Source organism: Brassica rapa, chromosome A01 (genome assembly GCF_000309985.2).
Source record: "Brassica rapa cultivar Chiifu-401-42 chromosome A01, CAAS_Brap_v3.01, whole genome shotgun sequence".
NCBI lineage: Eukaryota > Viridiplantae > Streptophyta > Magnoliopsida > Brassicales > Brassicaceae > Brassica > Brassica rapa.
In genome coordinates, this window is record NC_024795.2 from 16,576,638 (window position 1) to 16,590,400 (window position 13,763).

At 41.1% G+C, this 13,763-nt stretch overlaps 3 protein-coding genes across 3 annotated transcripts; 2 read left to right on the forward strand and 1 right to left on the reverse strand.

Annotated features, from left to right (window-relative positions):
- The first annotated feature begins 528 nt into the window (after positions 1–528).
- LOC103845189 lies at positions 529–1,269 on the forward strand. Its single transcript, XM_009122027.1, has one exon. It carries the CDS (start codon positions 529–531, stop codon positions 1,267–1,269), a length of 741 nt encoding a protein of 246 aa, XP_009120275.1.
- Positions 1,270–2,163: 894 nt separating this feature from the next.
- On the reverse strand, positions 2,164–3,512 carry LOC103844487 (UPF0603 protein At1g54780, chloroplastic). The gene is made up of 3 exons (XM_009121274.3): positions 3,000–3,512; positions 2,729–2,921; positions 2,164–2,531 (listed from the first exon to the last, which is right to left on the reverse strand). Exons 1-3 carry the CDS (start codon positions 3,411–3,413, stop codon positions 2,284–2,286), a joined length of 855 nt encoding a protein of 284 aa, XP_009119522.1. The 5' UTR covers positions 3,414–3,512; the 3' UTR covers positions 2,164–2,283.
- A 1,293-nt stretch (positions 3,513–4,805) lies between these two features.
- On the forward strand, positions 4,806–5,998 carry LOC103845178. Its single transcript, XM_009122015.2, has 3 exons — positions 4,806–5,122; positions 5,192–5,345; positions 5,441–5,998. The coding sequence occupies exons 1-3, from the start codon at positions 4,806–4,808 to the stop codon at positions 5,996–5,998; spliced, it is 1,029 nt and encodes a 342-aa protein (XP_009120263.2).
- Positions 5,999–13,763: the final 7,765 nt, after the last annotated feature.

Consider the following 13,763-nt stretch of genomic DNA (forward strand, 5'->3'; position numbering starts at 1 on the left):
TGTAGATTTCTTTCAGATGCTGGAAGATTTCAGCTAATCAAATCTGTTCTGATGAGTATTGTAAACTTTTGGGCAGGGGTTTATAGGCTTCCTAGTAAGTGTATGAAAGAGATTGAACAACTCTGTTTATTATTTCTTTGGTCTGGCCCTGAGTTGAAGTCAACTGGTGCGAAAGTTGCTTGGAGAGATATTTGTAAGTTGCAGAATGAAGGTGGGTTGGGTATTCGACCGTTGAAGGAAGTAAACATTGTGTATGGGTTAAAACTCATATGGAGAATGCTAACTGGGGTATCTCTGTGGGGAAAATGGATTAAGATTAAGCTACTGAAACAGAAAAGCTTTTGGGAGGTGAAGAAAAACACTCAAATGGGATCTTGGATGTGGAAGAAGATGCTTAAACTGAGAGAGGTGGCAAGATCTTTTTACAAAATAGCAGTGGGAAATGGTCGGCACATCTCGTTCTGATATGATAGATGGGCGGATAGAGGAGTACTTATTGACATTTTGGGTGATCGTGGTATCATTGATATGGGGATTAGGAGAGGTGCAACGGTTGAGGAGGCTGTGATGAATGTGCGTAAAAGGCGCATGCATCGTGCTGGAATTTTGAATGAAATTGAAGCAGAAATAACAGAGCTAAAGGATAAGCATTGTCCATCTACTGAGGATATGAGTATGTGGCGTAGGGGGTCGGGATATAAAGCTAGTTTCTCAACTAACGAGACTTGGAGGTTACTGAGAGTGAATTTTACTCAGTGTAGTTGGTCAAGAAGTGTCTGGTTTGCGCATGCAACTCCTAAGTTCTCGTTCATAGTGTGGCTTGCGATGTTGAATAGGTTATCAACTATGGACAGAATTTCAAGTTGGAGTAGAGGGGTTGATGAAACGTGTGTCCTGTGTAAGTGTGCTCCTGAAACAAAGAATCATCTCTTCTTTGGTTGTTCCTTCTCTTCTCAGCTGTGGGAATTCCTTGTGAAAGGGATGTTGGGTAGTGCTTACACAAATGATTGGAATGCGATAGTAATCTTGATCACAGATCAGTCTATGGAAAGAAAGAAACTCTTCTGCGTTAGATATGCATTTCAAGCTGCGGTCTATGCGTTATGGAGGAAAAGAAATAAGATCAAACATGATGATAAGCCATTGCCATTGTCAGCTCTACAGAAGTTGGTTGAGAAAGGAGTTCGTAATAAGCTAAGTCTGATGAGAATTAAAGGTGGCAAAGGAATGCAAGGGATTTTGCAGTATTGGTTTGGTGCTAGATTGTAAATAGGAAAAAACTTTGCCTGGGGTTATAATCTGGATTTGTAAAGGGGGGAAGAAATAGGTTTTACATAAAGGTGCGCTAGTTGTAAACAGGTCTTTTTGATGAATATAATTTAACATTCATTCAAAAAAAATATATGCAAGATGCGTAAAGCTCTATACGTCCTGAAACTTGTATGCTCAACTACAACCGTTTCTTTTTGCTACTGGTTTCAGAAACTCCGTGGTATGCTATTTCATTGCTAAGAGCCGGTGATTTTGAGTCGCCTAACATGATGAATCAAAGAAAATTTTGAAAAGAGTTTGATGGCGCGTTTAGGTTTAAGATAGCTCTGATACTATACAAGATAATAGGCTGAATGATCCTTTATTAAGACTGTAGAGAAGTATTTCAACAAATTTCAAGCTCATTTATTTACTTTAAATGTAATTACATTGATATCTTCTCTATCAAATTCAGTCTCATTGCTAAATATTCCCTATTCAGTAAGAATTATTTTGTTTTTAGTGTGAATTTGAAATTTGTTATTCATTGAAAAATGTTTGTTATTTTGGTTTAGCAACAAGTTTCTTCTGTTGCAGGTTTCGAAAATCTAATAATGGTATGTTGCGGAGTCGGAGGAGCGCCACAAAATTACGATAGCCGCATTTCATATGGACAAACTAAAGCTGTAACGACCAAAACATGCAACATAGTTCTGAGTTCGTAAATTGGGAATGAATTATACTGAAGCCCGCAAACCATTTCGTTTGAAATCAAATTTTAACCGGGAAGTATTCCGACCCACCGTTGTCAAATCGAATGCCATTTCTTCTAAGCATAAAATTAAAATGATGTTCCTATTGGTTGGTTTCATTCATTATTTCGTTTTTGTTGTCATATTGTGTACTTAAATATATTGCTCAAATAAACCGATATACCAATAAACCATAACAAAAACAAATCATGATTCAACCGGGTTGGTAGCAATATTATGACCTGGCCAAGTTTGGTATATACGAAAGTGAGCCAAGACACTACTTCTTGGATACATAAGCATAGTACTGAGCCATGGGAACAACAAAGGCAATTACAAGCAAACCTCCAACGACAAGACTGAACTGTCCTCTCTTCTCTTCGGTTTCTTCTTTCGTTTTGAAATTTGATTCTCTCTTGTTATCCTTCACTTCTGGACCACCGGGGTCTGGGAGACCGTCTATTGCTGCAACCAACCGTTTTGCACTGCTGTATATTGCCTCATTGTATTTTTCGTCTGTGGCTAGTACTGTACCATCATATAAAAACTCATCACGTCCAGTACAAACGACCGAGACTAAAAATAATGGGTAAAATTTTAGGTACTATTATTTCTAAACCCAATCAAAACCAAGATCAAGATAGAAAGACCCTTAGTCTCAGCAGCTCTATACTGAAATTCTAACAGTGCGACATACTCTATACCAGACCGGGAGGAAAACGTACCGGGAAGATTTTCCGAGACGGTAGCATCAAGAATCTTTTCACCTACAGCTTCAATGAAGGCAGGACCACCAGTAATTGCCCCTTCCTTCTGGCTAGTAATCAAAACAACAATACCCTTATTGTTGCCTTCTTCAATCGAAGGATACCATTTCTCCAGAACCTGGTCTGCATACTCAAACGCATCTGCTTTACTCTGCAATTTACGCAAACCAGTTTCGGTTCAACTTTCTGTTCACACAAATAATTTTTTATATTATAAAACGAAACTCACAGTGAGCTTCCGGACAGTGATGAAATTGAGTCGGAGTTTCTTTCTGTATTCAAGATCAGACAAGAGTTTCTTCAGATCTGATCTCGTAACTCGACTAAGAACACCAGCGTCGTCCACAACGTAAGTTTCTTTGGGTGGACCATCGTTGAGAATATTGAACTCAGAGGCTAAGGCAGTGCCAACAGGTGAGAAAGTAAGAGCCAGAGAAAGAGATAGAGCAGCTAGTCCTTGCTTTGCATCTGTTAACCAAGATTCTGGTTTAGCACTAAACCGAGTGGAAAGGTGTTTCGGGCCCGAGACGGTGTGATTCGAGAGAGCCAAAGAAGAAGAAGTAGCATGTTTGGATTGATGAGAAGATGATAGTTTTGGAATGAGAGGAGGAGATAGACAACGAGGAGAGAGAATGGTCTCCATTTTCTAGAGAAAGAGTGTACTCAGAGATGGAGATTTTCTTGCATTTTCTTGTGTTTGTTTGGATCGCCAAGGAAGTGAAGGATTGGTGGAAATGTTAGATTTCTGGATAATGTTCTATTCGCTGGCTAAGGTCAACCACATTTTTTTGTTCTTTGTTTGCAACTATGTGGCAACGTGGCATTTCATTCTTAACAAGCGACAATCCATATAAAATTATAAATTAAAATATCAAACACTATACATTCCTTTTTTTTGTGCAACACAAACACTACTTAACTTTCATATAACATTTAAATTTAGAGATAGTTGTATAAACAATGCAAAATATTAAAAACTTTAAAAAATATTATACAGTAACAAAATATCATTGATATTTTACAAAAAATTACGGCAAACAAACAAACTTCATTAATAAACATTAGAGATTACCAATACACAAAATTTCCAAACTATAAATTATTTCATAAGCACATATATTTGCCATATAGTGAAAAAGTATAACACTAAAACTGAATTTAACGCTGAATTTTGAAATGTAGCCTTAACATTCAATCAATTATTTTCTTTCCATGTAATTGACATTTCTCTAATGCAAATCATGTGTTCTCCATCAACTTTTGGTTAGAAAAAATCCATACTAACACATAACCTGAAAAAACCAAAGCTTTCGTATAAATTTCTGAATGTTCGCCAAGATACCTACATCTTTGTATCAAAACCCTTCCAACATGATCAAGGATCAAGAAAACAGTTACAAGCTTCTCCTCCCTATTTCTCTCTAGGGGCGATTATCTAAACTTGTTTTGCTCCGGCAGGGACGGCGCGTACCGGAGGCTTCCCTTTCTCTCCCTTCTGCTCTTTTTCTCTTTACTACTTCGCGGAGACTCTCACTCTCTCTGCCTCGTTCGGCGCTCTGAATCTTGTGGCCTCTAGAGATCATCTTTTTCTGTAAGAAAGCTCCGGTCTTGATGGGTTTATGCAAGGTGTTGGAGTGTCGACGCATGTTAGGTGCGGGTTTCTGGCCGTTGTAGTCGGCTCTTAGGGTTTGTGTTGGATAATTCCAATTAACTTGAGGAGCAAGTTAACTCATTAAAGTGAAGTTTGATGGGTTAAGAAAAAAAAACATATCGAGCTTAGGAATGTTTCCATATTATTATTAGGAAAAGATGTAGTTTCGCCCTTAGGAAAAGATGTAGCTTCTTCCTATATAAAGAGTTCTCATGGAGAGATGTTCCATCAAGAGAAACACATTGAAAGGTTTAGTTTTGAGAGAGTTTCTAAATCTATAAGAAGAGAGGTTCTTATAATCCTTCTGTTTGTGCAACTTTAATTGGTATCAGAGCTCCAGGTTTCGAAGATCGTTTACAAGAGGAGTTGTAACTCGATCAAAACATGGGAGACAATAACAATTCTCAAGGACGTGATAAAGGTCTTGAGATGAAGAAGGACATACGATGTCCGATGCTATCATCGACCAACTACACCGTATGGTCGATGCGAATGAAAGTGATGCTTCGTTTATACGATGTTTGGGATACGATTGATCCAGGGAGCGATGATGCAAAGAAGAACAATATGGCGATTGCTCTAATCTTTCAATCAGTCCCGGAAGTGCTAATACTTCAGATAGGAGAACATGATACATTGAAGAAGATTTTGGAAGCTATCAAATGCCGTAACCTGGGTGCTGATCGCGTGAGAGAAGCAAGGTTACATACTTTGATGTCTGAGTTCGACAAACTGAAGATGACAGACACAGACGGTGGATGACTACGCAGGAAAAAGTTTAGGCTTAGCATCGAGAGCAGCCGCGTTAGGAGAGATAATGGAAGAATCGAAGATGTTAAAGAAGTTTCTGAAGGGACTTCCAAGAACGAAGTTCATTCACATCATAGCTTTGTGGGAACAAGTGCTGGATCTAAATTCAACGGGGTTCGAAGATATTGTTCGGAGATTGAAGGATTTCGAAAAAAGGCATAAAAGAAGAAATCCAAGATGAAGATCAATCGAAGCTAATGTTTGTGAAGAATGATACACAAGGTCGTGGAAGCCATAACAACTCGCGAGGAAGAGGCAGAGGTAGAAGTTATGGTGGAAGAGGAAGAGGACGAGGAAGGTCTAATGGTTCTGATGGTCATAACAAAGGAGGAGAAGCTTCGGACACGACAAAGAAGGACTACTCTAAAGTTAAATGTTGGAGAGGCGACAAGATGGGGCACTTCGTGTCACATTGTCCTAGACGACCAAAAGAAGAAGCTAACCTAACGGAAACACAAGAATCAGATGCATTATATATGCACGAAGTTGTATTCCTCAACGAAGAGAGAGTGTTCCTTAAGAGGTTGGACGAGTGTGATGGAAATACGAGTATATGGTACCTTGACAATGGTGCAAGTAAACATATGACAGGCAAGAGAGAGTTCTTCTCAAACCTAGACGAGAGCATCAAAGGCAAAGTCAAATTTGGCGATGTTTCATACGTCAAAATTGTCGGGAGAGGTGTGATTACTTTCGTTGGGAAACAGGGGAGAGAAGAGCACTCAAATATATCTACTACATCCCAAGTCTTAAACACAATCTCATAAGTCTTGGACAAGCAACCGAGATGGTTTGTGAGGTTAATATGAAAGAAGACTTACTGATGCTGAAAGATCCCCGTGGAAGGCTATTAGTACAAGTCGCAAGGCAACCAAACCGATTGTACAAGACGCCAGTGGAGGTTGAATTTCCAGAGTGTCTTCAAATACAAGAAACTGATGTTACATGGACATGGCATGAGCGGCTAGGGCATGTGAAATTTGGAGTCATGAAGAATATGGTAGACAAGGAGATGGTAGTAGGGATGCCTCAGGTGATACACAAGAAATATGTGTGCAGTGCCTGCTTAGTTGAGAAGCAAACTTGGAAGCCTTTCCCGCCTAAAGCAAAGTATCGAGCATCACACGCATTGGAGTTGGTACATGGTTACTTGTGCGGTCCGATATCACCATCAAACCAGAAAACAATAGATATGTATTCGTCTAAATTGATGATTACTCAAGATATATGTGGACGATGCTGCTAAGAGAGAAGAGTGAAGCGTTCGATCGGTTCAAAATGTTCAAGGAGTATATGGAGAATCAAACGAAGCTAAAACTCAAAACTTTTCGCAACGATAGAGGAGGAGAGTTCACATCTTCTGAGTTCATTCGTTATTGTGAAGAAAACGGTGTAACTAGACATCTTCCCGCATCGTATACACTATCAACAAATGTGGACGAAGAAACAGGATCATTCAAGCGTCCTCATATCGATGTTACAGAAGAAGGAGATGGTGATGAGTATCAAGATCACCAACACCATGAAGAGCAAAACAATAATGAAGAATAAGAAGTTGTAGATGCAGGTGAACAAGAGCAAGTAGCAGAGAACAATGTTGCAAACCTAGACCAGCATGTAACATCAAGACATGGTCGTAACATCAGAAAACCAAAGCGGTTCGATGATTACATTCTACTCGCCGAGGTTGAAGGTGGTAGTAATAGAAAATCTCCCAAGGAATGCACTCGAAGGTTGGTGAAAAGGATAAGTTTTGACCCAAAGATGGATCAAAGGAAAGGTGGATCTATGGTTTTTCAGTATAAGGCTGCAGAAGGCCAGATACTTGCTGGGTTGGTCTTAGTCCGTGAGAGGCAGCCCCTGATGTAGCACATCTTTGCGTGGATTACAAGTTTCGTTTTGGTCTTTGGTTTTATTTCCTTTTATTATTACAATAAGGTTTGGAGTAATATTCCAATTCTTTACGTCTTTTATTTAGATAAGTGCTTTTCGTTTTTGGTGTTATAGTTAGACTAATATATATAGAGAACGTTTGTGTTCTTCTATACTCGGTTTTTGATTAATAAAAGTTTTAGAGACTTTCTTCTCTGCAAATCGCCTTTGCTTATAAACTTTGATGAGTTTACGATCGAAGACGTCAAGGAAACAATCTCGTGTTGATTGAATCTTTGCCCTATCCCATATACTTGCTGCAACAGTTGGTATCAGAGACAAAGGATCCTAATCACGCCGCCTAAGAAGGATATTCAGAAGCAACTTGATGACCAAGCAGAAGCTATGCGAGACGCTATGGCTGATCTTCGCCGTGAATTTCGTGAGACTTTGCAAGTCTCTATAGAAACAGCGATGCGAACGGTGTTAGAAGCGCGTCCTCCAGCTCCACAGGGTCACAATCGCCATGAACAAAACCTTGCTGAGGAAGATGATGACGATCTCGTTGATGACAACCCTTTTGCGGGACTGCAAGAGCAGCGAGTTTTACCCCAACATCGTGATGTGATAGCCGCTCCTCGGGGTGAACATCGCAGCTGGGACTCTGGTTTTCGACTTGATCTGCCAGAATTTAACGGTAGCTTAAAACCTAATGAACTGCTCGATTGGATCAGTTCGGTGGAAGAGCTCCTGACGTTCAAACAGGTGCCTGATGTGATGCGAGTTCCCCTAGTCGCAACTCGGTTCAAAGGAAGGGCGTCAGCCTGGTGGCAACAAGTGAAAGAACAACGAGGTCGAGCAGGGAAAGAACGTGTGAACTCATGGGACAAACTAAAACGTCTCTTGCGTAAAGCGTTTCTCCCTTATAATTATACGAGGACAATGTACAATCAATTGCAGAATCTTAGACAGGGAAGTAAAACGGTTGATGAATACGCTTCGGAATTTTTCACCGTCCTTGCTCGAAACACTCTTCTCGAAACGCAGGATCAACTGGTTTCAAGATTCATTGGTGGCTTGAGACTGCAAATACAGAACCATCTACTCTTATTTAACCCAAACTCGGTTTCTGAAGCTCATCAACGAGCAATCTTAATTGAGCAGAACTTAAAATCGTCACAGAGTTCTTGGTCATCTTCAAGTGCTCGAACACGTACTGCTGTTTCAGGAGAGCAGTCTAATTCGTCTACTGCAGAGGCAAGCACAAAGGATAATCAACAACGTCCAGCGGGACACACTAACTCTGCAGGCACTCAACCCCCGTTTAAAACTCCAACTTTCAAGTGCTTTAATTGTGGAGAAATTGGTCATCGCCAACAGAATTGTCCTAAACGAGTGTTTTTATCCAACGATGAGGTCGTCTATGATGATGACGAAGTTATCGACACGACGACAGATATTACAGAGGAACAAGTCAGTGGAGATACGGGTCACCTGCTAGTAATTCGTCGCAACTTACTTAGTCCTCCAGGCATCGAGGAGTCTTGGTTGAGATCCAATATTTTCCGTTCTTCTTATACAATCCGAGGGAAAGTTTGTCGTTTCATGATTGACTCAGGCAGCTGCACCAATGTGATATCAGAAGAAGCTGTTGCGAAACTGGCCCTGTTCGCTGAACCTCACCCTACACCATACAAGCTGGCGTGGTTAAACACACAAACAGATATTCGTATCTCTAAACGATGCAAAGTCCCGTTCTCAATAGGTTCGAGTTACCGTGATCTGGTCTGTTGTGATGTGGTTCCTATGGATGCGTGCCATCTTCTTTTGGGGCGTCCTTGGCAATTTGATCGACAAACAACACATGATGGGTTCAATAACACTTATTCATTTATGTTTGAGTCAAAAAAGATAACGCTACTGCCTTCAAAAGACATCGCCTCGCCCCCTGACACTCGTATTACACCTGCAGCTCACCATACGGCTACAGTTTCAGACCGACCAGTTCTCATGCTTTCACAATCGAAGTTTGAGGAAGAGCTTCGCGGATCGGACTTCTTGTTTGTTCTCATGGCATCACAACCTAAGAACTGTGCGACACTAACAGTTCCTCCCAGCTTTGAGCCAGTAGTACAAGAGTTTATGGATGTATTCCCTGATGATCTTCCTGCGGGTTTGCCTCCCCTAAGAGACATACAACATTGCATTGATTTAGCTCCTCATTCACCTCTTCCCAACCGACCACACTATAGAATGAGTCCGCAAGAGCATGATGAACTTTGCAGACAAGTGGAAGACTTACTCTCTAAAGGTTATGTCCGCGAGAGTCTTAGCCCGTGCGCTGTACCTGCTTTGTTAATCCCAAAGAAAGATGGGTCGTGGCGGATGTGTGTAGATAGTCGTGCGATCAACAAAATCACTATTCGGTACCGCTTTCCTATACCACGGCTTGATGACTTACTGGACCAAATCGGCACTGCTTCAATCTTTACAAAACTGGATTTAAAAAGTGGTTACCATCAGATTCGAGTTCGTCCTGGTGATGAGTGGAAAACGGCTTTCAAAACGCGGGAAGGTCTTTTCGAGTGGCTGGTAATGCCTTTTGGCCTCTCTAATGCACCGAGTACGTTTATGCGGGTGATGAATCAGGCACTCCGTCCGTTCATTGGCAAGTTTGTGGTTGTCTATTTCGACGACATTCTAATTTTCAGCACATCCCTAGACGATCATCTCGAGCTCTTGCGTGCTGTCTTGCTCGTTCTGCGTCGCGAAAAATTGTTTGCAGCCACAAAAAAATGCTCGTTTGGTGTCGCTGAGGTATTATTTTTGGGCTATATTATCTCTGATCGTGGTCTTGAAGTTGATACTTCTAAAGTGGATGCCATTCGTAATTGGCCAATACCAAAAACAGTCACTGATGTGCGTAGTTTTCACGGCCTGGCTTCGTTTTACAGAAGATTTGTTGCTCATTTCAGTAGTATAATGGCTCCGATAACTGACTGTATCAAGCTCCCAAAATTTGTATGGTCACCTGCAGCAGAACAAGCTTTTCAGCTCATCAAGACAAAATTAACTTCGGCTCCTGTTCTGGCTTTGCCTAACTTCTCTGTCTCGTTTGAGCTCCACTCTGATGCTTCAAAGCATGGTATCGGTGCAGTCTTAAGTCAGCAAGGCAAGCCGATAGCTTTCTTCAGTGAAAAAATTGCAGGAGCTCGTGGGAGATACAGTACATACGACGTCGAACTTTATGCTGTGATTCAAGCGGTAAAGCACTGGAGGCACTATCTTTTTCACCGCGAATTCGTCTTGTTCACAGACCATGACGCCTTGAAACACATGGGGTCGCAAGACAAAGTCTCCGCCAGACATGCTTCCTGGTTTGCTTACCTTCAACAGTTCACCTTTGTTATTAAACACAAAGCGGGTGTCCTTAATAAGGTCGCTGATGCGCTTAGTCGTCGACAATCACTTCTCTCGACTCTCCATACTTCGGTACCTGGGTTCTCTGTTCTTCCTGACCTGTATCCCACCGACAGTTTCTTTGGCAAGTTCTGGATGGATGCAGTTGAAGGTCGTTGTCCGGATTATTTTGTGTTGGAGGGTTTTCTTTTTCGAGGGATTCGCTTGTGTATTCCAGAGTGTAGTCTCCAGTTACAGATCATTAAACAGTTGCACGGTGAGGGTCATGTGGGCCGCGATCGTACACTTCACCTAGTAACTTCTTCTTATTTTTGGCCTTCCTTGCGAAGAGATGTGGAACGGTACGTCTTGTGTTGTGGCATTTGCCAAGCTGCTAAGGGTCATGCTTCTAATGCGGGTTTGTATTTACCATTGCCTATACCTACGCAGCCGTGGTCTGATATAAGCGTCGATTTCGTTCTTGGATTGCCACGAACACAGCGTGGTCATGATTCTATCATGGTGGTTGTTGATCGTTTTTCCAAAATGGCTCGCTTTGTAGCTTGTAAAAAGACGACCGATGCAACACAGGTGGCTACTCTTTTCTTTCAAGAGATATATAAACTTCATGGTTTGCCGCAGTCTGTTGTTTCTGATAGGGATTCACGTTTCTTGAGTCATTTTTGGAGGTCCCTTTGGAAACTCTTGCGCACAAGCTTAGACATGAGCTCTGCGTACCATCCTCAAACCGACGGCCAGACAGAGGTTACTAATCGAGCTTTGGGTGATTTGCTGCGTTGTCTTGTAGGAGACAATATCAAAACGTGGGATTCAATCTTGTGTCAGGCCGAGTTCGCACACAACCATGCCAGTAATAGAAGCACCGGTTTCAGTCCTTTTCGCATTGTCTTTGGCAATGTACCTCGGGGTCCGTTGGATTTGGCTCTTGCTCCTGATAAAACTCGTTTTCATGGGCGTGCGTGTGACATGGTAGAAGCTTTTGTGGAGCTTCATGAAACAGTTCGCGCCAATTTAGAGACAGCTACGTCAAAATACAAATCTGATGTTGATGTTCATCGTCGTGAACTTCATTTTGAGGTTGGAAATAAAGTCTGGGCTGTGCTCACTAAAGACAGATTCCCTCCCGGTATGTATAATAAGTTGAAGCCAAGAAAGATTGGGCCTTTGGAAATTGTTGAGAAGATTAATGCAAACGCCTATAGGCTACGTCTTCCGCCAGATATGAAGACTGCTGATGTCTTCAATGTCAAACACCTTACTCCGTATCATGGGGATGACGATGTAGCAAATTCGAGGTCGGATTTTTCTTCACCTGGGGCGACCTGATGTAGCACATCTTTGCGTGGATTACAAGTTACGTTTTGGTCTTTGGTTTTATTTCCTTTTATTATTACAATAAGGTTTGGAGTAATATTCCAATTCTATACGTCTTTTATTTAGATAAGTGCTTTTCCTTTTTGGTGTTATAGTTAGACTAATATATATAGAGAACGTTTGTGTTCTTCTATACTCGGTTTTTGATTAATAAAAGTTTTAGAGACTTTCTTCTCTGCAAAGCGCCTTTGCTTATAAACTTTGATGAGTTTACGATCGAAGACGTCAAGGAAACAATCTCGTGTTGATTGAATCTTTGCCCTATCCCATATACTTGCTGCAACAGCCCCACTAGTGAACAAGACCATGCTTACAGAGATCACTCTCGTAGCATTACGATGTTCTAAAGAACAAAGGATTCAACAAATTTAAAAAGTAGATTTTTATTAAAAGGGTTGAATGAATAAAAACAATACAAAGCAAGTCTTTATATAATAGGCAATATGTAGAATTAAATAATCTAGTCATCCTTGAAACTATAAAGCTCTTAAAACTATGTAGACTTGACTAGGAATATTGACTTGACCAAAGACCAAGACTGTTGACCGAATTTGGGAAATTGTGTTCGCAGAATTCCTTGGCTGGTCGTATCCTTTTGCATGATTGACAGTCTCTGAATTACCGTCAGATTGATATATTATACGACATTGGCTTGTTGCTGAACAAGGTCACATCATCCCCTCCTCCTTCAAAAGGATTTGCCCTCAAATCCGACTTAATGTTTAGAACCTGTGACCGTGAGAGACAGCCCCACTAGTGATCAAAACAGGTTGCTTTCGGAGAAACAATCTCCTAGAGCAATTACGAGAGATGGAGGAGCAGTCTCAGTTTAACTTCAGATGGAATGATCTCTTGTTTTCTCGTGGATCTTTTTTTTTTTTTTGTAGAAGATGGAAGGATGAAATTGGTGAATGACATAAGTGAACACCGAACCCTCAAGTGTGCTCTGATGCCACTTAATATAAAATCTCCCAATGAATGCACTCGAAGGTTGGTGAAAAGGATAAGCTTTGACCCAAAGATGGATGAAAGGAAAGGTGGATCTATGGTTCTTCAGTATAAGGCTGCGGAAGGCCAGATACTTGCTGGGTTGGTCTTAGTCCGTGAGAGGCAGCCCCACTAGTGAACAAGACCGTGCTTACGAAGATCACTCTCGTAGCATTACGATGTTCCAAAGAACAAAGGATTCAACAAATTTAAAAAGTAGATTTTTATTAAAAGGGTTGAATGAATAAAAACAATACAAAACAAGCCTTTATATAATAGGCAATCTGTAGAATTAAATAATCTAGTCATTCCTTGAAACTATAAAGCTCTTAAAACTATGAAGACTTGACTAGGAATATTGACTTGACCAAAGGCCAAGACTGTTGACCGAATTTGGGAAATTGTGTTCGCAGAATTCCTTGACTGGTCGTATCTTTTTGCATGATCGACGGTCTCTAAATTGCCGTCAGATTGATATATATACGACATTGGCTTGTTGCTGAACAAAGTCACATCAGGTAGACTCTTGCTCACCATCGATGGTGAACCAGAAAGTTACATCGAAGCTGCAGTGATACAAGCTTGTATCGATGCAATGAAGGCAGAGATCGAATCTATCATCAAAAACAAGACCTGGAAGCTTGTCAAGAAGCCGGCAGGTGTGAAACCGATAGGTTTGAAGTGGATCTATAAGATCAAGAGGAATACAGATGGAACGGTGATCAAATAGAAAGCAAGGCTAGTTGCAAAAGGCTACGTGCAACAACAAGGCATAGACTTCGACGAAGTGTTTGCACCAGTTGCTCGGATTGAAACCATACGACTACTCTTGGCTTTAGCAGCAACTAATGGATGGGAGATCCATCACTTAGATGTCAA